Genomic DNA, 27293 nt, shown 5'->3' on the forward strand with positions numbered 1-27293 from the left:
GGCTACAGCGAAGGGGCGTGGTCAGGTCGGATGTTGGGGACGAGGTTAAGCCACAGCCAGAGAGGGCGGGGCCTAGCGATCCCGAAGGCGGCCTGGGCCACCAGGGGCGAGTTAGGTGAAAAGGCCGGCCGGGCTTAGAGAGGAGAGGAGGCTTGGAGAACCCGCTGTGATGCGCGGGGGCGGAGTCTCGCGCGATCTGGGCGGGCGCTGCGTTGGGGGCGGGGCTTCGCGCCATTTGGGCGGACGCTGCGGCGAGGGGCGGGGCCAGTGCGCGCGCTCCAAGATGGCGGCGGCCAGTGCAGCCGGGCCGCCTACGAATGTGTTCCCCTTCCGCGATGCCCGCGCCGCGCCGGATCAGGTACTGGAGGCCGGTCCGGTGGCCCACGGGCCACTGCCGGTGCCTCTGGTGCTGGACAACGGGTCGTTCCAGGCCCGCGCAGGCTGGGCCTGCCCCGGGCCGGACCCGGGCCCCGAGCCCCGGCTGCAGTTCCGCGCCGTGTGCGCCCGCGGGCGGGGCGGGGCTCGGGGCGCGGCGGGCCCGCAGGTAGGCAACGCGCTGGGCAGCCTGGAGCCGCTGCGTTGGATGCTGCGATCGCCCTTCGACCGCAACGTGCCGGTGAACCTGGAGCTGCAGGAGCTGCTGCTTGACTACAGCTTCCAGCATCTGGGTGTCTCCTCACAGGTGAAGGGCGTGGTGGGGTTAGGCTTGAGGGGAGGGGTGAGGTCGTGTCCCCGCTCACAACGCTCTCCGAGGGATAATAGTCACTCCAGTAGTTCTGAATGTCATTTAGTCATTGATTTAGTCAGTCGGTCAAATATTAGGCGCCTAACGTGTGTTAAGTCCTGTGCTAGGCGCTTGGGGTATGGCAGTGAGCAAAAACAACGCCCTTTTCTCTTGGAGCACATATTCGGGCTCGTTTGTTAATACATTAATTTATTATCAGATATGTATTGAGCATCTACTCTGTGTCAGGCACTTTTCTAGGTGTTTGAAATAACGTCCGTGAACGTGACACGAAATCTCCTGTGCTTATGGAGCGGGTGTGGAAAGTCGCTCTAGTATGAAAAAACAAACAATAAACGATAGAATTAAGTAGTATATTCTGTGGCATGATAGAAGGACAGGAGAGGGTTACATGTTTTCAATAAGATGGTTAGGGGGAGGACTTGGGAAGAAGGTGTTGTCTGAGCAAGGACTGAAGGAGATGATTGAGGGAGCGATCCTTGTGAATATCTGAGGGAATAGTATTCCGGAGAGAGGGCACAGCCAGTAAAAAGGCCCTGAGGCAGGAGTGTGCCCTAATCCTAACTGAGGGCAGCCAGACTGAGGGGAAGGGTAGTCAGTGGAAGAGGAAGTCGGAGAGGTAGTGAGGGGACAGGTCACACACCTTATAGGCTTTTACGCTGAGTGAAATGGGGAGCCGTTGCAGGGTGTTGAACAAAAAAGGGACGTGACTTATGTTCCAAAAGGATCATCATAGCTGCTGTATGGAGAATGGACTGGCCGGGGTCATAGGGTAGAAACAGGGAGACCAGTTAGAATGCTGTTGCTGTTAGGAGGTGAGGGATGATGGTGACTTAGATGAGGAAGGAGTTGAGGATGTGGTAAGAAGCAGTTGGATTCTGGAGATATTTTGAAGATAGAGCCAGATGATTGGCTGACAGTTTGGCTGGGGCTTGACTTAAGTTGACCCTACTTTCATATTTTCCAAAGCAACTTCCAGGAGAGATGGGTGTTTCACAGTTGCTTCTGATCCAGTGTTTTGATTGGATACCAAAAGCCAGTTGAGCCCTTGCAATAAGGATTTCTGTTTCTTTTTAGGCATTAAAAGGAGTATTCTCTTAGCACCTACTAATTTACTCTTTTCTTCCCAAGTAGGGCTGTGTCGATCATCCCATAGTTTTGACAGAAGCCGTGTGCAACCCACTGTATTCACGACAGATGATGTCCGAGCTTCTCTTTGAGTGCTATGGGATTCCTACGGTTGCCTATGGAATAGACAGCCTCTTCAGCTTCTACCACAATAAGCCAAAGAACTTGATTTCCAGCGGGCTCATCATTTCATCTGGATACCAGTGTACACATATTTTACCCATCTTAGAAGGGAGGTGAGTTGCACTTATGGCATTTGGGCACTGTTTTGAGAAGCATTCAGGAAACGTTTGTTGGGCACCTGATTTAAAGGTGGAGTGGAAAGAGCAAGGACAGGACCATGAACTGGCCTCTGGGCTTAGTTCTGACCTCCCTCACTGTGTGACTATAGATGTCACTTCATCGTCCATCCTTTGTGACCTCCTGGATCGAGTTGGGGTGGATGGTCCCTGAGGTCCAAATCCATAATTCTAGAACTTTATGGTTCTGACTTAATGGTGAGATGGCTGACACCATACCTGTAAGCAGTAGGTACTCAATAAAAATGTTCTGAGTAAATTATTTAAATAGATTTAATTTAGACTGTTGTGTTCTGGAGTCACTTTTTAATAAGAGATTTTTAATTTTTTAATTTAAAGCTATTTAATGACAATTATTTAGACCTTTCTTTTTAACTACTGTACCTGGTACATAATAGGTACTTAATAGATGTTTTCAAGTTCTATAAAAGGTGAGGGTAGTTTCTGTCATGTTTAAAATCTTCTCGTTTTATAGCTGGGTTTTCGTTGTCTGTTAAAGAGACTAGGCTGGGGAGGGAGGGATAAATTGAGAATTTGGGATTAAAAGATGCACACTACTATATATAAAACAGATAAACAACAAGGATTTACTATATACACATAGGATTCAATATCTTGTAATAATCTATAATGGAAAAGAAACTGAAAAAGAATGTATATATAACTGAATCACTTTGCTGTACACCTGAAACACTGTAAATTAACTATACTTCTATAAAAAATTAAAAAAAGAGAGAGAGAGAGAGACTAGGCCAGCCTCCTGCTCTCCTGAGAAGGTTTCTCTTTGCATAGAGATAGAGGGTGTGTAAGTAGTGAGAGAAGACCTGGCTTCGGGATTGAAAGCCTGGGTTTGCAGCTCTGCTGAGGTTGAGGTACTTAACTTCTTCACTTAGTTTCCTAACATATAAACTTGGGAAAAACTGATTTCTCAGGGTTACCTTGAGAATGAAATGAGATAATGTAGGTGATGGCACTTTGTAAAACAGTCTGAATATTTAAGTGAAAATAAATGCTGTTGAATTTATTTATTCCCTGTAGTGGGAATTTCTCTTGAAGTTCTTACAAAAATTTATGAAGAGAAAAGTAATTCTTAGACATTACCAAACACTCCTGCTATAGAGTTTTCTATCTTATATAACCAGAATATGCAGAAATTAAAAATAATATTGTTATTTTATGTTATGTTATATTGAGAGAAAGTGATTTTACCCAAAGGCTAAGAAATGATCAGATTGGGGCATATCATGTTCTATGCTGGCATCTGCTGGTGAGGTGTGATATAGCAGTGACATTTTAGTACACAGCAAGTTCCTAGAGCTCTGCTCCTCTAACTTTCTCATATTGAGAAAATAAAGGTACTCTGGTTCTCCTCCCCTTCACTTCATGTCAGAGGGACCTGGTTCTCTTAGGAGATTACAGTAAGCCAATGTGTATGTGATTACTTAATGTGTTTGCATAAGTAGAAGTGGAGTGTCTAGGGGAGAGATACTCAAACTGTGGCCTACACTAGAGGGACTTGGGAAGCTTGTCAAAATGCATATTCCTGGGGAAAAATGCATATTTCTAGGCCCTTCCCAGAGCAGATGAGTCCTTCCGAGATGCTTGCCAGGAAGTTATCTTCCGAGATGCTTGCCAGAAATTAGATGTTCACGTGTCTGTTTGGATGTGCTCTAGGAATGCCTGCATTGGGTAAGAGGTTGCACTAAGGCAACTTTAAAGTTCCTTCCAACTGTTAGGTTTTATTTCCCCCAGCTGGTCAGTTGCCTCCTTATTAGTCTACATCAAACTATCCTCTGCACTAGTGCACGTGCTCCATATTCTCTCCTCCACATTGCCAAAAATTTCAGTGCTGTTTCCATCCCTTGGTTGTAGGTTGGATGCTAAAAACTGCAAACGCATCAACCTGGGAGGAAGCCAAGCAGCTGGCTACCTCCAGCGTCTCCTGCAACTGAAGTATCCTGGGCACCTGGCAGCCATCACTCTCAGCCGCATGGAGGAGATCCTGCACGAGCACAGCTACATCGCTGAGGATTATGTGGAAGGTACAAAGAGGATGTTTGCTTGCAGCTTTCGAATGTTGTCTACCTTTGGGGTGTTCCTTAAATTGTTCCCAGGGTGACTCTTTCGCTCACTTTTTTCCTCTTAGTACTTTTTAGCATTCCCTTCCCTTTTTGGTATTTGTTTTCCTAACAGACTTTTTCAATTAATTGATAACTTGCATATGTAGGTTCTTTTTCAACATTGTTTTGGCTACTCTGGTTCCTTTGCCTTTCCATATAAATATTAGGATCAGTTTGTCCATATCTACAAAAATGTTCTGTTGGGATTATGATTGAAAGAACATTAAATCTGTAGATCAGTTTGTATATAAAACAACAACATTCTAAATGTAGATTCAGATATAATGTTAAATCCAGATTGGGGAGAATTGACATGTTTTTTTACTACGTTGAGGCTTCTAATCCATGAACATAGTATGTCTTTCCATTTATCTAGGTCTTTATTGATTTCTTTCATCAGCATTTTATAATTTTCAGTGTATAGACTTGTACATGTTTTATTAGATTTATGCCTAATTATTTCTTTCCTTGTTTTTTTCATTTCAGTTGCTCATTGCTATTGTATAGAAATGCAATTAATTTTTGCATGTTTACCTTGTATCCTGTGACCTTGTGAAATTTACTAGTTCTAGTTTTTTGTAGATTCCTTGGGAATTTCTAGGTAGACGTGTCATCTGGGAATAGGGACATTTTTATTTCTACCTTTCCAATCTGTTTGCCTTTGTTTCTTTAGGAGTGGTAAGAGTGGACATTTTTGCCTTGTTCCTAATTGCTGATCTTGTGGTGGGGAAAGCCTTTAGTCTTTCCATATTAATTATATGATGTTACCTCTAGTTTTTTTTTTTTTAACCTCTAGTTTTTTTACAGATATTCTTTATCACATTGAGGAAGTTCCTTTCTGTGCCTAGTTTTGCTGATCATTTTTATCATGAATGGATTTTGAATTTTGTGAAATGCTTTTTCTGCATCTGATATGATCCTATGGTGTTTGTGCTTTGGACTGTTCATATAGGAGAGTATCATGGTTGCTTTTCAAATATTGAACTAGCCTTGATTTGGGGGGGGTAAACCCCACTTGTTCATGTATATTATTTTTTAATATATTGCTGGATTCAATTTGATAAATTTTATGAGGTTTTTGTATATATTCATGAGGAATATTAATCTATACTTTTCTTGTACTGTCTTTGTCTTGTTTCGGTATCATGGCAATGCTGGTCTTATTAAATGAGCTAGAAAGTGTTCTCGTCTGCTTTCTGGAAAAGACTGTGTAAATAATTGATATTATTTTTTTCTTTAAATGTTTGATAGAATTCTCAAGTAGAACCATTTGAGCCTGGGGATTTCTTTTTCTGAATGAATTCAGTTTCTTTAATAGAAGTAGGACTATTTCGGTGATGGCATTGGTGTCTTCTTTTTTGCTTTAGGTTTATTTTGCTCTTTTTTTCTAGTTTCTTAAGGTAGAAGCTTAGATTATTACGATAACTTCTTTTTAATATAGGCATTTAAAGCTTGAATTTCCCTCTCAGCAGTGCTTTATCTGCATTTCACAGATTTTGGTATGTTATGTTTTCTTTTTTACTGAGTTCACATATTTTCCAATTTCGCTAAGCCTTTTTTATTTGGAACCATTGATTATTTAGAAATATATTATTTTATATCCAAGTGTTTGGAGACTTCCTTGTTATCTTTCTGTGGTTGATTTCTAGTTTAATTTCATTATGGTCAAAGAACTTATGTTGTCTGGTATCAGTTAAACTTGTGAAGATTTGTTTTAGGACCCAGGCATGAGCTGCTTTGGCGAATATTCCACATACACTTGCAAAGAATGTGTATCCTGCTGTTGTTGGGTGGAGTATTCTGTGATGCCATTTAGGTTCTATTGGTTGATGATGTTGTTCAGTTCTTCTATTCTCCTCTTCATTTTCCATCAAGCCATGTTGATTATTAAGGGTGTTGAAATCTCCAGGGATAATTGTGAATTTTCCCATTTCTCCTCTCAGTTCTGTCAGTTTTTGCTTTCAAGTGTCTGGAGCTCTTTTGTTAGGTAAACATTTAGGATTCTTACTTCTTCTTGGCAATTGATCTTTGACCATTATATAGTGTCCCTTTTTATCCCTTGCAATTTTCTTTGCTTTGAAGTCTGCTTGGACATTAACATAGCCACTCCAACTTTCTTTTGATTGGTGTGTCTTTCCGATCTTTTAATCTACCTGTATCATTATATTCAAAGTAAATTTCTTTTTTTTTTTTTAACATCTTTATTGGGATATAATTGCTTTACAATGGTGTGTTAGTTTCTGCTTTATAACAAAGTGAATCAGTTATACATATACATATGTTCCCATATCTCTTCCCTCTTGCGTCTCCCTTCAAAGTAAATTTCTTAATAGTTGGGTCCTTTTTTAAAAAAAAAAAAGATCCCTCTGTCAGTCTCTATCTTTTAATCGATACGTTAAGACCATTTCCAATTAATTTAATTCTTCTTATGTTTGGGTTTAGGTCCACCATTTGATTTTTTGTTTTCTGTTATTCCTTCTCTTTGTTGTTCTTATTGCTCTCTCTTGCCTTCTTTGGGTTATTTGAACATTTGAAAATTTTTTTTTGGTATTCCATTTTAATATGTCTACTGTGTTTTTCATTGTATATTTCTCGTGTAGGTTTTTTTAGCTGTTGCTCTAGAGATGACAGTAAACAGGCTTTTCACAGTCTGTTTTACCAGTTCAAGTGGAACATGGAGGTGTCAGCATGCCAGAGGGCCCCCCCCCCTTTTTTTTAACTTATTTTATTTATTTTTGGCTGCGTTGGGTCTTTGTTGCTGCTTGCAGGCTTTCTCTAGTTGCTGCGAGCGGGGGCTACTCTTCATTGTGGTGCACGGGCTTCTCATTGCGATGGCTTCTCCTGTTGCGGAGCATGGGCTCTAGGTGCGCGGGCTTCAGTAGTTGTGGTGCGCAAGTTCAGTAGTTGTGGTTCGCGGGCTCCAGAGCACAGGCTCAGTAGTTGTGGCACACGGGCTCAGTTGTTCTGCAGCATGTGGGATCTTCCTGGACCAGGGCTTGAACCCATGTCCCCTGCATTGGCAGGTGGATTCTTAACCACTGTGACACCAGGGAAGTCCCCAGAGGCCCCTTTATCCTTCCTCCTTTAGTTGGACTTGTCTTCTGTGTCGCATCTACATACATTGGAAAGCCATCAGACGTAATGGTTTTTACTTCCAATTGTCAATGTATTTTAAGGAGCTCAAGAGGAGGTTAATCTACTATGTTTAATCAGATTTTCATCACTTCTGTTGCTTTCCCTTCATTTCTGGTGCTCTAGATGGTATCCTTTCTGTCTGAAGAACTTTATTTAGCAATTCGCTCAGAGCAGGTGTGTTGGCATTGTGTCCGGGTCTTATAGCTGCATTTCGCCGATTAGGTGGCTTCAGAGATGGGATGGAGTGTGCTTCCTCCATCTTACCCGCACCTGGAACCCTGGTGCCGACTTTCTAATCTCAGTGCTATTAGTGTTTCCGTTTCCTAACTTCCAAAATCATTCTGTTGAAGAATTGCAGAAATGGCGGTGCCCTGATTACTATGAGAACAATGTCCACAAGATGCAGCTCCCGTTTTCCAGCAAGCTCCTGGGCAGCACCCTGACCTCCGAGGAGAAGCAGGAGAGGCGGCAGCAGCAGCTGCGGCGCCTGCAGGAGCTCAACGCGCGGCGGCGGGAGGAGAAGCTCCAGCTGGATCAAGAGCGGCTGGACCGGCTGCTCTACGTGCAGGTGACAGCGTACCCCCCAGGGCGGGACCTCAGCCTTGCTCCATAAAACGCATCATGCATCTTTTTGACCTGCGGTCAGGAAGGGGTCTGAGGGGGGGTCATCCATGTAGAGATGGTGCGTGTAGAGGACGGTGTAGCAGCAGGACCTGAGAGCTATGGACCTGGCCTCGCTGATTTATTTTATCCTTGTGGTCCCCTTTGTTTGATTTTTAACTTTTGGTTTAAGTGTAGCACACGTGATGCAAAGCGCACAAGTCTTAAGTGCCCAGCTCAATGAATTTTCACCACTGAAACATGTGATGTATCCAGGTCAAGAAATAGAGCATTACCAGCAGCCCAGAAGCCTCCCTCAGCCTCCTCTTAGTAACTTTCCCATCTCTTCTCACCCAGAAGCTAACATTTCTGACGTCTGTCCCCATAGATGAGTTTTGCTTGCTCCGGTGGTGCTGAGATGGTGATGCGTGGGAGCCCAGAGATAGCTGGGGAGGAGGGCTTCATTGCGAAGCTTTGGTGGTGGGGGAGGGGGTGGTTCCATGGGGGGGCAGGCTCAGGGAGCTTGGGGAGCCCTCTGCCGCCATCGTTCTCTGTCCAGTTTCTAAGTTCCATCTCTCCTTCCCGTGCGTGATTGCCCCGATGCACATCTTTGAGGATGGATTGTGACTGCTCGGCTTACAGGAGCTCCTAGAGGATGGCCAGATGGATCAGTTTCACAAGGCCCTGATAGAGCTGAACATGGACTCCCCGGAGGAGCTGCAGTCCTACATACAGAAGCTCAGTGCCGCAGTGGAGCAGGCGAAGCAGAAGATCCTTCAAGCAGAAGTCAGCCTCGAGGTGGACGTGGTGGACAGCAAGCCAGAGGTACTGCGGGCCTCGGGAGGGAGGTCCCGCGGGGTGGGGTAGAGCAGGGGTCCCCAACCCCGGGGCCGCAGAGCAGGAGGTGAGCAGTGGGCGAGAGGGTGAAGCTCCATCTGCCGCTCCCCGTAGCTCGCGTTACCACTGGAACCATCCCCCCACCGTCCGTGGAAAAATTGTCTTCCATGAAACCGGTCCCTGGTGCCAGAAAGGTTGGGGACCACTGGTGTAGAGAGAACAGCCCTTTCTGAGGGCGGGAGGAGTGTCTGGAGAAGGCTGACATCAAAGGGGTTGTGACCAGACTCGGGGGAAAGAGAGCAGAGTGGTGTGTGATATCTACGGGTCGGGGCAGGGATGGCACTGACCTTGTACCAACTGAAGTTCTGAGCCAAGGGGTTTCAGCCGGTAGAGCTCTGTCCCCCGGGAAGGGGATGTGTGCGAGTAGAGTAGGAAGAACATACACACGCCTATCGTGTGGCCCATCTTGAACCTGAACCTGCCCCTCTGATGGTTCCTGGGCAGTTAGTCATATGCCCCCTTAACTTTCTTCTGATCTTCTATTAAATATATCATGGTTGCTCTTTCATTCACCTCCTTTCCATCGCCATGCTCCCTAAGGACAGGGATCATGCTTCATGTATAGTTTAGGAATTTCTTACAGCCGCTAATAGCCATGCTCAATAAGGTATTTGTGGGTTGATTTAAGATCAGCCTTTTGTTAGTTACTAAACACTAACTCTTTGATCTTCTCTCTCCTTTTTGTTTCCCTGCCAGTGGGCTGTTAGTGTTGATGTGGCCAAAAGGGCAGGTGGTGGGGCTGAGATAGGATCCTGGGTAATTCATACCGTAGCACTGGGCCCTGCATGGTGAAGGGGCTGCCTGCAGGTCACACCTCGGCCCCAAGTCACTGGTTGGCTCTCCTGTCTCTAGAACTGGACGAAAGTGTTAATAAGTGGACACATTGTTGCTGAATCTGTCATCTCTAGAGTGCTAAAACAAAGGAACTTGTTCATTGCCGTATGACACTTGTGGGGCAAGATTAGCCAGTCCAACTGTTGATTTTTGTTTTTAAATCAACTTTACCTATACGTTTAGAAAGAAACAGTCTTGTGGAAAACTCCAGTTTGCTGCTGGGTGTAGTGTGGTGCTTACCAGGGACCTCAGGGCCGTCCTTGGCTCAGCAGGCAGCCTGCTTTGCAGTGACTGTGTCTCAGCTGGAGGCTGACTCTCGGTTCCTGCTCGCAGCCTCACCTTCCCCACCTCTCCGACAGGCTGTAGACCACGTGAGGACAGTGACTGGCCATGAGCATGCGTGACTGCTGAAGCAGATCCTGAGTCAGGCTGCCTCGGCACAGCGTACTGGATCACTGAGATCCAGGGTAGAAGTGCCTCGACCACCATCTTATTCTCGCACAGCGTCCCAGATCAGCTTCCAGAGAACTAATGTGCCTTTTCTAGTTTGCTCCTTTTCAGGTCTGTGTTTCAGATTTGAGCTGTTGTTTCCTAGGATCCAGATCCACATTGCTTTTGTTGTTTATTCATCTGTGCTCAGTTTTATCATGCTTATCAGCATGTCCACAAGACGTCAGCATCTTTATATCATAGATGGACCACTAAGCCACATGCACGTGGGGGAGTTCAGATTTAAAAAGAAAAAAACAACCAACTCTGAAGATGTGATTCCCAAACAGTCGGGGAACCAGTTTTTCCTTTTCTTTTTTCATTTTTCTGCATTTGTTACATGCCCTGATTCAATCACTCTTTATTCATTCAGCAGATACTTATTAAGTCCCTACTTTGTTCTGTGCTCTAAGGGAACATATTCAAATTTCTCTGGGCTTGGGGTGATTTTGAAATGTTGTACTTTAAAAGGTTTCCCTACGTACAACAAATTTGATGAATCGATCTGTCCCCAAAGCTTTAATGGTCAGGGTGATTGTTAGAGATTAGATCAATTACAGTAACATTCATGGAATAAATTTGACCACAACATTGGCCAGCCAGTTCTACCTTTCAAAAAGTATTTGTTATATTTTCCAACAATATAATTCTTTTAGAATGGAGAGAACAGATTTATGTGGACCACAGTTCATATTGAAATGCAATCTAAGCAGTAATGGCTGCACTGGATTAATATAGCTACATTTTTTAACTTCCAGTGTTTTCTAAAATCCATTTTTTCAGGACTTCGCTGGCGGTCCAGTGGTTAAGATGCCGTGCTTCCAATGCAAGGGGCATTGGTTCGATCCCTGGTCGGGGAACTAAGATCCCACATGATGCACGGTGCGGCCAAAAACATAAATAAATAAAAATAAAATCCATTTTTTCCTACAGACCAATCCATGCCAGCCCTCGGTATTCTGCAGGTATTCGACGAGGATGTTGTAAAGGAGTAGGCTTCCTTTTGAATACTTTTAATATACTTTTAAAATTTTAAATACTTTTAATATACTTTAAAATACCTCCTAATGAAGTATTTAAACTAAAAGATGCTGATTTTGCATCACTACGAGCGCAGTGTAAGGGGGTGGGGAGGTGGGAGCACAGCTTTCGAGCACCCTTGTTTGTTGGAAAAGACAATGGGCCAGATACAGAAAGTGCTCTGGCCTGACGATCCAAGATCAGAGCTGCCCTTTGCTTGTTTTTATGCTGCTCCAGGCTGTTCCAGGGAACCATGCTGCATCCTCTCTGAGGGACTTTGGCAAACTTGCTCTCTTCAGTTCCAAGAGAACAGTCATATTTACGTTCCCGCATGCCACCCAGTACACGTGGAGACCCTGGCAAACCCTAGGGGGAGAGAAACCAGCCATGCTAGAGAAATACGTTCTGTCTTAGATGCGTATTGTCGGCATTGAAATTACCAGCTTTGTTCCTCTCTGTGAATCATATGAATTGGGATAAGGAAAATATCTTTTTATCATTTCTGGTGAAGCTAGAAATCATCTTATTTTTAAGGTGAGATGCTTTTGAATATAGCTAGATATGAAGGTGGATAATAATAGTTTTGTCACAGCTGAAGAAGCCTTTTGAAGCCCAGACATTCTGCAATCCTCTTTATTCTAGAGAAATTTGAGGGTTGCCAGGGACTAGGGGTACAGAGGTGACTAAGCCGCAATCCCTGTCCTCCTTGGTACCTCAAAATAAAATAAAACTTATCAAGTAATAAAACTTATCAAGTGTGGTGGTAGATGTGTGTGGGAATACAGAAGGAGTTTTGAGAAAGGATTGAGGTGTTTGAGCTGGGCCCTGAAAGATTATTTGATTTCAGCAGATAGCAAATGAAGGAAGGACATTTTAGATGGAAAGAAGCACACGTGCGGGGAGCAGGGCACATCGGGCACAGAGAGCGTGGGAGATGAAGCTGGAAGGGAGGCCATGGCCACCTATTAAGGTCTTTATCCATCGCCCAGATATTATCCTTCAGACAGAGCCTTCGAAGTGTGCTGAGCAAGGCAATAATCTGATGAGATTTTATTTTAGGAAAATAACTGGCGGCAGTTAGGATGATGGCTTTAGGGAGAGGCAAGGCTGGAGGTGGGAAGATAGGATTAAAATGTGTGTAGTCATCCAGAAGAGAGCTGATTTTTGTCAGTGGCCTGGAGTTTGTCAGTGGCTGTTGGGGTGGAAGGTGGAGGAGGACACACTTCCAAGGTCGGAGCCAAAGATCCTGGTGTCGTTCAGGAGTGGCAGTTGCTGATGATAACAGAACATGTGCCAGACCCTGTGCTGGCGCTTGTGCAAGTATCATCTTGATTAATTTTCACAATTCCCTAAGTACTGTCTTCATTCCCATTTTATGAATAAAGAGACTGACATTGAGGCGAGGAAAGAAATGTGCCCAAGGTTGCACAGCTAGGAGCAGCGCAGCTGAGAGACCCGAGCAGTCCGGGTCTAGATTGTCTCCGGTCACTGAGGCTGGGTTGAAAGGCAGCAGGGGGAGGTGGCGCTGGGGACTGAGCTTAGGGCGACGATGAGCTGGCTTCTGAGCCCATCTCTGGAGTCTCTGTGGGACACCAGGCAGGACTGTCCAGGACCCAGCTGTGGAAGGACCTAGACTCACACAGGGAGTGGGGAAAGAAGAATGCCTGGGGAAGGCCACTGCTGAGGGGTGGGTGGAATCGAAGGGAAGAGTGTTATGAGGGGTTTAAGACACCTGCTGACCGGTGACAGAGGGATGGCCTGGTAGCGGTCTGGGGCTCTCTCTGCTCCTGCCTCACCAGAAGCCCGTTTCACGTATCTGCTGCTACATAAAAAACACTCCACACTTAGCAGTGTGAAGCAACCACCATGTTAATGTGCTCATGAATGTGATGGGTCAGGAGTTCAGACAGAGTGGAGCAGGGGACTCTGGGACCTCAGCTGGGAGGACTTGGACAATTGGGAACTGAACTCTCTGGAGGGTTTTTTCACTTCCCTGGCATCTGGACTGGGATGACTCAGAGGCTGGACTCCACAGACCTGAGCACCCACACGCGGCTCTCCATGTGCTTGGGGCTTCTCAGCGCGGCCACTGACTTCCAGGAGGGAGCTCCTGGGAGGGAGGAGCCGGAGAGCATATGTCAAGGGGCTTTGCCTTGTTTAAGAGTGACTTTGCGTTTTACCTTTGCAGCTGATATGAGTAGGTTCTAGGGAAGTATAGTTAAGTACTCTGAATTGTGTCGGTAATTTACGTTCGTCATAGATTCTGAGAGTAAGGAGGGCTCTCCTCTCAGGCAACCTTGGCGGTTGGTGTTGAATCTGCTCGAACCCTCCCAGGACGCCGTCTCATCAGATAGTCCTCTCTACAGTAGCTGTCACTGTTAGAGCCTACTTCCAGGGAATGCAACAGAGTTCCTTCCTGAAACTTCTCCCCTTTGAGTCCGGAAGGTACAACTCATCTGCCTTTCATGTGGGAGGATGACAGATGCCCGAGGACATCATCCAGAACTATCCCCCCACCCTCCCAACTTCATTTGTTCAGGTCAAAATTAAAGGTGTCCTAAACCCTCAATTAGGAACCATGCTGGCATGTCTAGGCCCCGCCCAGGGTCATTGTCATGGAAGAGGAAAGCCTGTTCTGCAGGCCTCCACATATGGGAGGCATTGGGCCACCTTGGAGCCTTTAGTCACATCCCCAGCCCAGTGGACCTGCCCTCAAGGGAACTGATTGCTAAGCCTGTTAGTGTTGGCACATATGTTTATTAATTATTGAGAGAGTGACTTGATTTTGCCCATAGTCTAAGCTGCTTTGTAGGACACCAGCTCTCACACCCTCTCCCCCAGAGCTCTGTGCGTGGTGGTGTGACAGGTGCAGGCAGACAGTCCTCCCCGGGGCGCCAGGCTGGAGCTGCCCCTCAGAAGCCTTCAGAGAAGGTGGGAGTTGGTGAGGCTTGTCTCAGTGGGAAGGGTAGGGGATAAGAGCGAAGCTCATCCCTGGCTTTTTAGTCTTTTAATCTTGTGTTCACGTGTGTTCCTTTTTTTAACAGTTCAGAAACTTTTTCATAGTTTTTATGTATGGATGTACTTTTAGGACGTTAGGCAAGATCCCAGTTCTTTTTGGTGACAGTGAACTCATAGAACTAAGGCTCGCTGAATTACAGGTTCTGTCCACTTGTGTTTCTTCTCTTCTCAGACCCCTGACCTGGGGCAGCTCGAACCATCTCTGGAAGACGTGGAAAACATCAACGATTTCGAGCCCTTGTTTTCGGAGGAAACGCCCGAAGTGGAGAAGCCGGTGACCACGGTCCAGGTTGGCCTCCCGTAGCCTCCACCTTGCTTATGCTTTGAAGCTTAACATAAATGACCAGTCAGGTTTAGTCTGCTTCTTTAGGAGTACTTTTCCCTAAAATACCAGTTGTATTTTCTAGAAGGGAGAGTCCCAGTACCGAAAGCTTCCGAAGTCAGGGTTTTTTTTCCTGCCGTGGTGATTGTTTGGGGTTCCAGCACTAAGCTCCGTGAATCTGTGAGAAACAATCTCCTCGGTGGAAGCATTTGGGCAACTAACTGGGGACTTTAGACCCGAAGACCAGCTTCTAATGATTTTATTTACATTTAAGCCAGTGTCATAATGCTTCATCCTCATTTGGGTCTGTGTTTCTGTCATTACAATGGCAGCCAGGTAGACTGGCGTGAGGCTGAGACACACCTGGGAGAAGGCCTTCTCGGCTCTGTGGGCACTGGGGACTGAGCCAGGCACTTGGTCTTCCAGTACCAGCCTTTCTCAGCTGCTCTTCACCAAGTCTCTTTCCCTGCATCTCAGGGACCATTTCATGAAGCAGATGTGTAGCGGTTTATAATCCAGAGGTTGAAGAAAGTAGAAAATGGAATTATCAGATCAAGAGACTTGGGGAGAGGTTATTCTGGCACAAAAGACAGAAGCTATGTTGGAATAAGAAATGCAGTTAGAAGAAACTGGCAACTGGGATGTTTGTTCTCATGGCCTAAAAATATCTTCTAAACCTTGGGTTTTTAAAGCCCGTGTTTAACTTGGCAGCATATCATCAGCTGTTTGTTGGGACAGAAAGAATTCGAGCTCCAGAAATTATCTTCCAGCCGTCTCTCATCGGGGAGGAGCAGGCTGGCATAGCTGAGACCCTCCAGTACATTCTGGACAGGTGAGGCTGAAACTTCTTTCTTTTACGTCTATTTTCCTGAACCATTTCCTTGAATTTTGAATTGAACAGTGGATTTGTTGGCCGGGCATCTCCTCTTCATTGACTTGCTGCACTCAGATGGTATTCTTTCTCTCTCACCAAGCGTGGCACAGAGTTAGGGCTCTCTAATTCATTTCTGAACGTGTAAATGCTTAACGTGTAAATGCTTGATTTGAGGAGCTTTAAGAGTTTCTTTCAAAAATTTGGGCAACATGATATATGTGCATTGGCTTTCCTATAAATCTTCACAGTATTGCAGACTAGTGATTCTAAATCACCCTAAAAACGTGCAGAACTTAGTTTTTTCCCTACCTTGCATTTTATTTATTTAAGAGTTTGCATTTCTACAAGAACATGCCTCCCCCGCACCCGTTTATACAGGTATCTTCCTGCAGTGTGAGTTTTCCTAATACAAGTTGGACAAGTGGGGAACAAGATTTTGTGGTACTCTGGTTGCTATTGGTTAAAACAGGGTGGAAACTTACACCTAGCAAGGAAGAAAAGCCATTGCAGCTACTTAGAGTGGCTTTGAGTTTTGTCTAGCAGTAGGTGGGAAAGTGAGCAAACATAAATAAGATAAAACTAGTAGTAAAAAAAAAAAGCACAAGTGGAGAGATGGGTCCTCAAAAGGAGAGGCAGAACTTCTGGGGGTGATAGAAATGTTCTATATCTTGGTTGTGGTGATGGTTACTGTGTAATGGTTACTGCTGTTGATGGGTATATAAATTTGTCAGACTTCATCCAAATGTATTTAAAGTAATCCTCAATAAAGTCAGTTTTTTAGAAAAACATGTGTTAGAAGGGCATAATATTTTAATCATGCTAAGGAAATGGATTGACCATTCAAATTAAGGTTTTGGCTAGCTATTTGGAATTCTGTAAAGACACAAATGAAAAATGGAAGGCTTTTTTTTTTTTTAACTTTTTGCGGAGACATTATCTGTTCTGTACTGAGAGCTTGCATTTCCACATCCATATTCTCTTCCAATATTCAAGTTGGAGGGACTAGAGCAGAGGAATCGTTTTGTCCCCAGGTACCCAAAGGATGTTCAGGAGTTGCTGGTTCAGAACGTTTTCCTCACTGGCGGGAACATGATGTATCCTGGGATGAAGGTCAGAATCGAGAAGGAGCTGTTGGAGATGAGACCCTTTCAGTCTTCCTTTCAGGTACCAATTGTCCGTGTAACCAGCTGTTTTGAAAATAGCCTTAATTATTTGTTTTCTGGTTACAAAAGTAGTAAAGTGTAAATGAGAAAAATTACTTGATAATTCCATCATCCAGAGATAGCCACTATTAACACGTTTGTGGCTTTCCTTCTGGTCTTCAATCTATGTTTAATTTTCTTTTTTTTTTTACTTTTATTTATGTATTTATTTATTTAATTTTGGCTGTGTTGGGTTCGTTGCTGTTTGTGGGCTTTCTCTAGTTGTGGTGAGCGGGGGCTGCTCTTCGTTGCGGTGAGTGGGCTTCTCACTGCAGTGGATTCTCTTGTTGCGGAGCATGGGCTCTAGGCGCATGGCTTCAGTAATTGTGGCGATGGGCTTAGTTGCTCCGCGGCATGTGGGATCTTCCCGGACCAGGGATCGAAACCGTGTCCCCTGCATTGGCAGGCAGATTTTTAACCACTGAGCCACCAGGGAAGCCCTATGTTTAATTTTTAAAGCAGAATGGAAATCGTATTTTACGTATTTCTTTGTTTTAATTGACAAAGGAAGGCCTGCATATAGTAAAAGTTCAGAGAGTACAAAAGAGTGTACATTGAGAATAAGGCATTCTCTAGGAGACTGGCTGGGGAGATTTTTCTTTCTTTCACGTATTTTCTGCACATTTGAGTGTATACTGCTTTGTAACCTGAATTTCTTAACCTGTCCTGAGCATTTTGTCCCGTGTCATTATTCTTCTAAAATACTTTAAAAAATGACTGTATGGTGTGGTTGCCCCACAATTTATCTACCAAATTCCCAATCACCAAGAAACATGGTCTGAGCTCCTGTTGCAGACCAGGCACCTTGGGATGCTGAGATGTCCTAGACACCAGATGCCCTGGCCCCAAGGAGCTTGCTGTCCGAGGGGGCAGCAGTCAGATGAATAGGCCGGGATAACCCACAGCGTGAGGGGCATACAGACGTAGGCACCTAGGGAAGGCTTCTTGGAGGTGAGTCTTCTGAAGATGAGGAGGTGTTTGCCAGGTAGAGAGTGTGGAGGGCTGTGGGGTGGAGAGAGCACTCCGGACAGGGCCTAGCAGGAGCAAAGGCTCGGGGGCCGCGAACTTGTTGAGTGGTGAGCAGCTGGGTGTGGCTGGGGCTCATGGCTGTGAAGAGGGGTGGGGGAGGGGAGTGTGCAGGGCACACGTGGTACAGAGCTTCCGTGTCCTGCTGGGGGCTTGGCTGTGGCCCCCTGTGCCGCACGATGTGTTGTGCGTTCAGGGTGTGGTCTCTGGGCTTCGGTCCTGACTCCGGCCCCGCCGTCACTGAATTTTGCCAGGCCTCAGTTTTCTCCGCAGTACGGAGGAGATCGTCCTGGTGCCTGTTACCAGCATTCAGCGCGCCTTGCCTGTCAGGTGCTCGGCACAGAGCCTGCGTGTGATAAACAGACATCAGCTGCTGTGCTGAGGGTCCCAAAGAACACTCCAGGTTCCACGATTCGCTAGAAGGACCCACAGGATTCAACATGTAGTCCTCACGGTTTATCACAGTGAGCACTTCTCCGGTGCAAGGAGTAGAGTGAGCGCCTTACACTCGTTCTGTCACCGACACTTTCTAAGCCAGAGCGGTCGGGGCTTTTGTGACGCTGATTTTGTTGATGGTCCCTTCTCGCAAGTCTCACCCTCATCCTCCTCCATCTGTGCTGATTCCACCTGCCCTTTACTTCAGAAAGTTCCAAAACCACCATTCCATCCTGGGACTTCTAGGGGTGGGGCAGGGAAGAGGGAGGTGGGAGGTCAGACAGGCGACTCCAGAGGAGGGGAGGCCCGACCTGAGCTGGAACGCGGTCCGCCCAGTGCTCAGCTCAGCCTCGTTGAGGGGCACTCACAGGGCTGCTGACCCCGGCCTTGCTCCCCTAATAAGCAGTGGAAACCGAGCGCTGGCAGCATCATGGAGAGCCCAGGTCAGCCTCTCTGCTCTCATTTCCCCTGAGGCTCCTTTGCCCCCATGGCCAGAGCCACCTCGCATCAGCCTCTGCTTCCCTCTGCTGGCAGAGAGGGGATCAGGTCCAGGAAGGCCTTCCCTCCAGGTCTCTCCACCTGACGGCCTGTGGTCTACAGCATGGGGCAGGAGGCAGGGCAGCTGGTCCCTCTTCCCGCCAGAGCAGCAGGTCTGACATTGGTAGAGTAGCTGCTAACCACGTATCCGCTGATACGTCGTGTCCGGTGGGCTCTGCATGTTTGCGCGATTTCTTGAAGAGTCTGGAGCATTTCACTCAGCTCTCCTTGGAGGGTGCAGAGGTAGTCCTGCCCCGTCTTGGAATTAAAGGGGACCCTCCTGCGTGTGTATTTCTGGGGATAAAATGTAGGGGCTGTAGCTGGCCTTGCTGAACATTCAGTCCTCGGACCCTGATGGGAGACGCCCGTCCAGTGACTGCTCATGTTTCAGGTTCAGCTGGCCTCGAACCCTGTGCTGGACGCCTGGTATGGTGCTCGCGACTGGGCCTTGGACCACCTGGACAACGAGGACGTCTGGATCACCAGGAAGGAATATGAAGAGAAGGGAGGAGGCTACCTCAAGGAGCACTGTGCTTCCAACGTGTACGTCCCCATCCGCCTGCCCAAGCAGGCTTCGCGCTCCACAGAAGCCCAGGCATCCGGCAAGGGCTCGGGGGCCAGCGGAGGCGGGGCCGGCGAGCAGGCATAGCAGATGGGCCCCTCCAGGGACCTTGGGCCACGTCGGCCAGTGTGACAGGACAGTGACTCTGCCAGCTGTGTCTAGCCCGAGTCTGCTGGGAACATTTGGCTGCAAGATGGATTTCTCCTGGGGAGAACAGTTTAGCGCCACTGGGAGTGACCCTCTGCACCTGTGTTCTTTTGGGGGTGTTGGCGGTGAAGGGACTTTAGGTGGCCTGCTGCCTTTGCTGAGCCACGGATGAGCCATAGCCTTCACTTCCCGCAGCAGTGAATGAAGACAGGGTGGGGGACGGAGGTGTACAGTCTGCACAGGCTTCCTTCTTACCACATTTTAAAGCCTTTCTTGTTTTTTAAAAAAAATCCTTTAAATTTTATATTGTCAGTGTAGATAGTCTTCTAAATTTATTCCAAAATTGTGTGAATGCCCAGCAGATGGAGTTCTTTCACATACAGGTAAAAAGGTAACATTTGTGTCCTAAGAACCATCAACCACGAACTCTCAGGGGCTAGAAATATTTCCCTCCTTCTTCTATTTCTGCTTAGAAATAAGGAAAAGGGGGCCCAAAGAGGGGAACCGGATGGTACGAAGTCACTCCGTTAGGGCCTGCCCAGTGCTCACTTCTGAATGGACAGGTGTGGGGCTAGTGGCCTGACTCTTGTTTGTACTTTCTTTGCTGGAAACTTTTCCACGATGTGAGGCCTTCCTACAGTTTTTAAAACTTCTCTTCCTGTGAGTGTGTTGGCTGCTTAACTTTTCAGGTCTTTCCGAAGAGAGAAACAGACTGGAAAAGGTGAACCGTGGAGCCTTTTCAGTTTAGCCACAACCTCACATTCCCTGGACCTTTGCAGCCTCATCGTAAACAGACAGATAACCGCTCTCTTATACAGAGATTGCTTGGTGAGAATTTTAACTCTCAAACATACCCAGTGCTTGAGCCCAGAAGGCTCCAGAGCTGCTAGCGTCCTTGTCACAGAATCCATACGTTTAAATCCCAGGGGATGTCTGGCCCAGCCCTCTGAGCAGGACACTTCAGAACCAGTCTGCTGCTGCAGTTCACCGAGGACGGTCACCTGCATCTCCAGCTCTCGGGGCTTCGAAACCGAAGACCGGGAAGGGCCAGTGGTGGCGGGAGATCCAGGCTGACTCAGGGCCCCCCACGGCCCTGCTGGGGAGCCCCAGGCCGTCCACGGCTGGGGCTGAGGCCCGGTGAGATGGTGAGAACAAACGGGAGCTGCCGAGAAAGGACAGATGCGAAGAAGGCAGGCCCGCCTCCTGGGAGAGGAGTTGTGCTGACTGCCATAGGCCTGGGGAGACAGTGGTCTTTCTCCCACAGTCAACATTTTAAACAGCCTGAACAGCAGTGATGAGGTGGAAGGATTGCCCTGGAAGTCCAGCCTTGGTGAGGAAGGACCCTGGGTGGGCAGGTAGGCTGGGCTACAGCGTAGTCCAACAACAAGTGTGAAGCCGGGCCTAGTCGGGGTGCCCGTAGCCTGGCACTGAGGAGGTTTGGGGCTGCGGTGAGGCTGGACCTTGAGCTCTCCCGCTTTATCTCTAAGCCCTCACTCACACTGAGCTTGCCGTGACCTCTGTGACGCCTCTCAGCCCTTCCTCACGCAGACCACCAGCAGCACTCATCACTGTACCGAGAGCTTTTTCTCTGCCCCCAGATGGTCTCCTATAGACTGTAAAGCGTTCCCCAAGAGCAGGAGGAGGGTTTCATTCAGCTTGGAGTATCCACAGCCCAGTGCTGGGCCGGCAGGGTGCTGTGGGCTCACAGGATTTTGAATGAATGACCAACTGGTTGTGTAAATAAATGAATGACTAAATCTGTGAACAAAGACAATTTGAGACTAGCTCGTCCGCTCTGTTGAGAGGAACAAATCAGGGGTCCACACCGAGGGCTTCCCCTTAGCTGGGGAGCCTCACTCATTGAGACATCTCAAGTCTTCCCTGTGACCCTGCCAGGACTGTTTGTGGAGAGAAGGTGGGTGTGACTGTAGCTGAATGATCTGAGGGCAGCCGTGAAGGAATAGATTCCCATAGCCCAGCTTCGGGCTTCTGTCTGGGTTGTGGGAGGGGGAGATAGCCCAGGGGAGGGCGAGTCTGGCATGGGGGGTCAGCCCGGCTCTGGGTTTGAGTCAGAGCATCCCTGAAGGTTGGGTGGCCACCTAGGGTGATCAGGGGCCTCTCTCCCCAGCTAAGATGTGGTAAGGGTGTCCCTCCTTTTGCCCCCACTGCCTTCCATTGGCATTTCTGGAAATAAAAAGTTTTACCAAAGCAACAAAGAAGGTGAAAAGGTAAGAAAATAGAAGTTAAGAGTAATATAAGTTAAAATATAGGCAGAGAACACTAAACCAAGAAATGGAGAAACTGAATTCATACAAATACCGTATGCAAAGATGATTTCATGCCTACCTAAGGGATTAAATGAATAAGATGAAGTTTATCATTACAGAACTTTGTAATTAAATCATTTCCAGATAATTAGAAAATGGTAGAACAGAGGATTACAAAATGTAGGCAGAGAGACTGGCTGTTCACTAAAGCCATTTCCCCTTCCTTTGGGCACACAGCTGCACTACATTTCCCAGCCTCCCTTGCAGTCAAATAGGTAGCCATTGACTTACGGCCAGTAGGATATGGACAGAAGAGATATACACCATTTCCAGGGCTGGCTTCCATGAACCTCCCACAAGAGCCTCTCTTTCCCTGTCATCTGGCTGAATAGAGAGCTGTCTAAGGCCCAAGAGGAGCACGAGGCCACAAGATGGAGGGAGCCGCATCCTTAAATGACTGCTTGGAGCAGAGACCCTGCAGATTCTTCAGTGCGTGAGAAATAAACTTACTGTGTTAAGCCACTGAGAACTTTGGCCTAATCTATTACGGGAGCTAGCATTATTCTAACTAAAAGTGTAGGTTAAAAATAAATAAAAATAAAACCCATTAACTTCTTGTTAATTGGGGATTTGTTTTTGTTTTTGTTTTTGTTTTTTGCGGTACGCGGGCCTCTCACTGTTGTGGCCTCTCCCGTTCCGAAGCACAGGCTCCAGACGCGCAGGCTCAGCGGCCATGGCTCACGGGCCCAGCCGCTCCGCGGCACGTGGGATCTTCCCAGATCGGGGCACGAACCCGTGTCCCCTGCATCGGCAGGCGGACTCTCAACCACTGCGCCACCAGGGAAGCCCTTTTTTTTTTTTTTTTTTTTTTTTGCGGTGGGGATTTGTTAAGGAGGAAAGTTTTTAAAATAATATGAAACAAAGAGAACAGTGTGACAGATAGTTACCCCCTCATTTAGGAAATGGGAATAATTCCTTTTATCCTGTAGTAAGATTAAATGAGATAATGAAATCACCTAAGGATTTCGGGAAAGTGGCAGACTAAGCTCACCCAGGAAGACCCCCTTGCACCTGCTACAAGCTATGCAAAAAGTGGGGATAAAGTAGAAGTTAACAAGTTGTAATGCTGAGCTTGGAATCATAGATATCACAGAAAACCTTGGAAATCAGAAATGACTACAAAAAATCATAGCCAGATTGGTAACCAAAAGTTGGCACTGAGGCAAGCCTGAGGTTTCAGGGCTTATTAGAAATAAGCCCTAAGGGCAGGTAGGCACTACAACTTTTGAAATGCCTAACCAGGGACCAGATACGTAGCCTGGGCCCTCATGAAATGAGGAACCTGGGATAAACTCCCTGAATAAATAATACTAATGCAGCAAGGGTAACCTCAGAGAGACTAGAAATAGAGCATGTAAATATAAACATTAGGGAAGGCCAAGTCCAGTAGTAGAAGGAAAGTTTGGGAGTGGGTGGGGTGGGGAGAAGAGGTAGCCTAGTTGATAAAAAGTACAAAGTAAAATGGTATAAATGAGTTCAAGTATTAATCATAAAGTAAATGGGCCTATCAAAAGAGAAACAAAAGAAATAGATTGGTTTTAAAATACACATATGATTGTAAGCTGTTTGCAAAAGATGCTTTGAAAACATGATACAAAGATAAAGGTAAAGGGATGGAAGGTAAACCAGGCAAATGAACACTGAGCAACTTACCTGCTATAGCAATAGTAACGTCAGGAAAATAGCCTTTAGAGCAAAAAGTATTAGAAAGAGAAACTTTACTTAGTAATAAACAATTCACAAAAAGACAGAACGAGCCTGAAGCTAACCTCTATGCCCCTGATAAAATAGCCTCAAAGTGTATAAAGCACAAATCGACAGAGTCATAAAGTGAAATTGACAAAGTGCCTGGCTTTGGGGAGATCATTATTTAGGAGCTGTGATGAAGATGAGATCCAGGAATGGGGTGGGTCTGGTACTTGGAGCCTCCGGGCTAAGTCCAGTACCTTGGCAGAGCAAAGGAGGAGTTAGGCTAGGCAGCTGTATCTGGACTCCTTGCCTCTCCCTAGGGCCCTCCCAAGGGCTGGGCTCACTGAAATGCTGGGATGGGGGTTGATGGTCTTCGGAATGGCTGTGCTCAGGAGGAAGGGAGGACCCTGAGCTGGAAGCCACATCCTTTCATCCTCCAGCAACAGGTTTACCTCCTCTTCTCCCTCTGGCCTCTGCTGGCCCCTCTGGCCCTCAAAACCCTGTGGATCTTTCCTATAGAAGCAGGCATATGCAGAGGCCGCTGGATAAAACCCAATAGGAAAAACAGGCAAATAATTCCCTCAAGTGCATTCTGGTAACTTGGGGATTTCTGGGACTCGAGCCTTCCCCTTCCCCCCACTTCATTCTTTCCATTGCTTCTCCTCATTCAGCCTCCTGCAGCCGTTGGCAACCAGGGCAGCCCCAGGATTTCCCCTTGCCCAGCAAACCTCTGTCCTCTTGTCACTTCTCTGCTTGGTGGCTAGGATCCTCACCTTGGAGAGCAGCCAAGGTCAGGGAGGCCAGGTGAGCGTCAGAACTTGACTAAGACAGCTGAGCCCTGGGAAGTCACACAGACTCTGTTGTTGCCCTTTCTGGTCCCTTCCTTCCATAAAGTCCTCTATTCTCCAATTCAGCTTCTGTTTCTGAGCACCCACCGTGGCCCAGGCACTCGTCTCTCTGCCCCTTGCCCATCTGCTCCTTTTCCTTTCGGGCCCAGGGAGCCCCGTGGAATCCAATTGTCCTGATGACTCAGGAGACATCTCCCACATTTTCATTGACCAAAGTCACCATGAGTTCAAGATGAGTCTGTGCTATAGGGAAAGTCAGGGTGGTGTATGTAGTGGTTTGAATTGTGTCCCCTCTTCCCCCAAATGATATGTCCAGGCCCTAAGCCTGTGAATGTGAGCTTATTTGGAAATAGACTCTTCGCAAATGTAATTAAGTTAAGGATCTTGATAACGATATCCTGGATATAGGGTGGGCCCCAGATCCAATGAATGGTGTCCTTATAAGAGGAAGGAGAGGGAGATTTGACAACAAAGGGACAAAGGCCATGTGAAGACAGAGGCAGAGATGGGAGTTACGCCATCACAAGTCAATACCAGGAGCTACTAGAAGCTGGGAGAGGTGAGGATGTCTTCCTCCCTAGAGCCTTCATAGAGTGTGGCCCGATGACACCTGATCTGGTATCCAGAATAAGTCTCTTGTTTTAGGTACCAAGCTTGTGATAATTTGTTATGGCCTCCCTGGGAGACTAACAGAGATGGCCAGGTTGAGTCTGGGAATGAATCTGAGTAGGGATGGGAAGTTGTTAAGCCATAAAGAAGCAAATAAGTTACCCATAAGAGGGAGGAGTCCTAACCATATCAGAATCTGGATAACAACAAAGGTTTATTTCCCGGTAAGCACTGGCAATGATGGAGAAGAAAGGGAGGGGCTTGACCAGAGCAGACAGTCTTGTAAAGGCACCCCTTCTGGGGGTGAGGGAGGCACCGTGGAAGCCAGAGGTGGTGTGAAGGGAAGCACAGAAGGGGCTGGTAATTCGAGACTGAATAAAGCAAGTTTGGAACAGAGGAAGCCTGACCACAAAAAGGTGCCAAATAGTAAAGAATTTGTCTCTCCCTATAGCACCAGAAGGGGGAGCCCTCGAGGAAACCCAGACCCTCTCCCTGCCCCGCTCCGTGTCCGCATCCTCCTGCTAATAGCCATTTAAGTAAATTTAACGTATGCCCAAATATGAACATTAATAAAACTGCGGCACTCTTGTGGCGACACAGTAAGAAAAGACCAAAACTTTTTAGCAGATAGAACCAAAAAAGAAAAAAAAAAAAAAGAAATAGCCACTACAGGCAAAAGAAAACTGTAATGCAGCATTCCAGCATGAATTAAAGTTAGACAAGCCAGGGAATTCCTTGGCGGTTCAGTGGTTAAGGCTTTGCCTCCCAATGCAGGGGGTGTGGGTTTGATCCCTGGTCAGGGAGCTAAGATCCCACATGCCTCACGGCCAAAAAAACCAAAACATAGAAAAGAGGCAATATTGTAATAAATTCAATAAAGACTTTAAAAATGGTCCACATCAAAAAAAAATCTTAAAAGAAAAATTGGACAATCCAATGCAAATGAAGTCACAAAGCAAATGAAAAACTTTGAGCAGAGGTAGATGTGAAACGGGAACTGGAAGGACTCAGCAAAGAAACTGAATAAAAAGGAAAAATTATCTCATAAACCTAAATTCAAGATGCACAAGGGTGAAGATATCCAACTGAAAAGAAAGGAAAAAAAGAAAATTAGAGAAAGTTATAGGTAAGGAAAAGAGGCAATGGAAATCAAATCAAACTGAATATAGTCGAAGAAGAAAATTCAACTATATTGACCTGTATTGAAGAAAAACAGTGGAACAAAATTAATATTTAAAATGGTAATTCAGGGACTTTCCTGGTGGCGCAGTGGTTAAGAATCCACCTGCCAATTCAGGGGACACAGGTTCGATCCCTGGTCCAGGAAGATCCCACATGTCGCGGAGCACCTAAGGCCGTGAGCCACAACTACTGAGCCTGCCTGCCACAGCTACCGAAGCCTGTGCGCCTAGAGCCTGTGCTCTGCAACAAGAGAAGCCACCGCAATGAGAAGTCCGTGCACCGCAACGAAGAGCAGCCCCCTCCTCGCCGCAACTAGAGAAAAGCCCACGTGCAGCAACAAAGCCCCAACGCAGTCAAAAATAAATAAATTAATTAAATAAATTAAAATAAATAAAATGGTAATTCAATAAAACGTTCCTCCCTCTGAAAGGAGAACTCCCTGAATATAAATACTGTAAAGACATACCATGTGAATGGTTGGGAAAACTGACTCAGAAGTGTTAACTCTAAGAAAAATCCTAGCAAAATTATTATGTCAAACTCTAAGTGCTGGTAAAAAAAGAAATCCTCTGGCCTCTAGGAAAAAAGAAGACAAGATGACTTACACAATAAAGAAAAATTAAATGGCATCCAACTCTAACAGGAATGTATAAAACCAGAAAGTTGATAAAAGAAACTGAATAATTTAAAAACAAAAATGGTAAAATAAATCAGCTGTTAGTTTTTTAAAAAATTCAACACAGTTTAAGAACTACTAGAAAACCTACTAGGAAAAGACCAACAAAATTTTAAAACTACTAGAAAGAATAGAGAAAGCACAAATACACAAAATAAAAAAGAAACAATTATCAAAATAGGAAAAAAAGTATAACTACCTTGCACAAGTCTCAGCAAATACATTTGAAAATCTACGTGAGATAGTTAATTTTTTAGAAAAATGTAATTGGTCCTAATAGAGATACATAAAGTCCAAACAGACCTATTTCCATAGATGAACTAAAGAAATGTACCCCAGAGCTACCCCCTGAAAGAAAACTCCAATTAAGTTCACAGAATTCTATTAACCTTTAAAGACTAGATATTTCCAATGTTCCTTAAACTTTTTCAGAATGCAGGAAACAGAAGAAACCATCTAAATTATTTTTTATGTAGTGAGTATAACATTGTTATCAAAATCCGATAGATTACCACCACCCCCTGCCCCCTGTTCCACACATACACAAAGAAAATCATAGCCCAATCTCACTT

The 27293-nt window shown here is 46.1% G+C and overlaps 2 protein-coding genes across 2 annotated transcripts in view; both read left to right on the forward strand.

Annotated features, from left to right (window-relative positions):
• Window positions 1-268: 268 nt before the first annotated feature.
• Window positions 269-20758, forward strand: ACTR5 (actin related protein 5). Its single transcript, XM_033841276.2, has 9 exons — window positions 269-682; window positions 1880-2109; window positions 4045-4214; window positions 7778-7995; window positions 8670-8852; window positions 14458-14574; window positions 15300-15439; window positions 16513-16645; window positions 19073-20758. Exons 1-9 carry the CDS (start codon window positions 284-286, stop codon window positions 19328-19330), a joined length of 1848 nt encoding a protein of 615 aa, XP_033697167.1. The 5' UTR covers window positions 269-283; the 3' UTR covers window positions 19331-20758.
• The window catches only part of PPP1R16B (protein phosphatase 1 regulatory subunit 16B), a 135631-nt gene continuing 124850 nt past the window's right edge, over window positions 16513-27293 (forward strand). The window contains exon 1 of the mRNA XM_073792995.1: window positions 16513-16645. The gene's annotated coding sequence lies outside the window, so the exon portion shown is untranslated. The remainder of the gene's footprint in view (window positions 16646-27293) is intronic.

This window comes from Tursiops truncatus, chromosome 15 (genome assembly GCF_011762595.2).
Source record: "Tursiops truncatus isolate mTurTru1 chromosome 15, mTurTru1.mat.Y, whole genome shotgun sequence".
Classification (NCBI taxonomy): domain Eukaryota; kingdom Metazoa; phylum Chordata; class Mammalia; order Artiodactyla; family Delphinidae; genus Tursiops; species Tursiops truncatus.

What these genes read in the sequence shown, in the direction of transcription:
- ACTR5 (XM_033841276.2), top strand. Translation starts at nt 284, where the DNA reads ATGGCGGCGGCCAGTGCAGCCGGGCCGCCTACGAATGTGTTCCCCTTC. An exon ending in CGCTGAGGATTATGTGGAAG is followed by an intron (nt 4,215 to 7,777) that starts GTACAAAGAGGA and finishes ATTCTGTTGAAG; the next exon opens with AATTGCAGAAATGGCGGTGC. An exon ending in CCTTTCAGTCTTCCTTTCAG is followed by an intron (nt 16,646 to 19,072) that starts GTACCAATTGTC and finishes CTCATGTTTCAG; the next exon opens with GTTCAGCTGGCCTCGAACCC.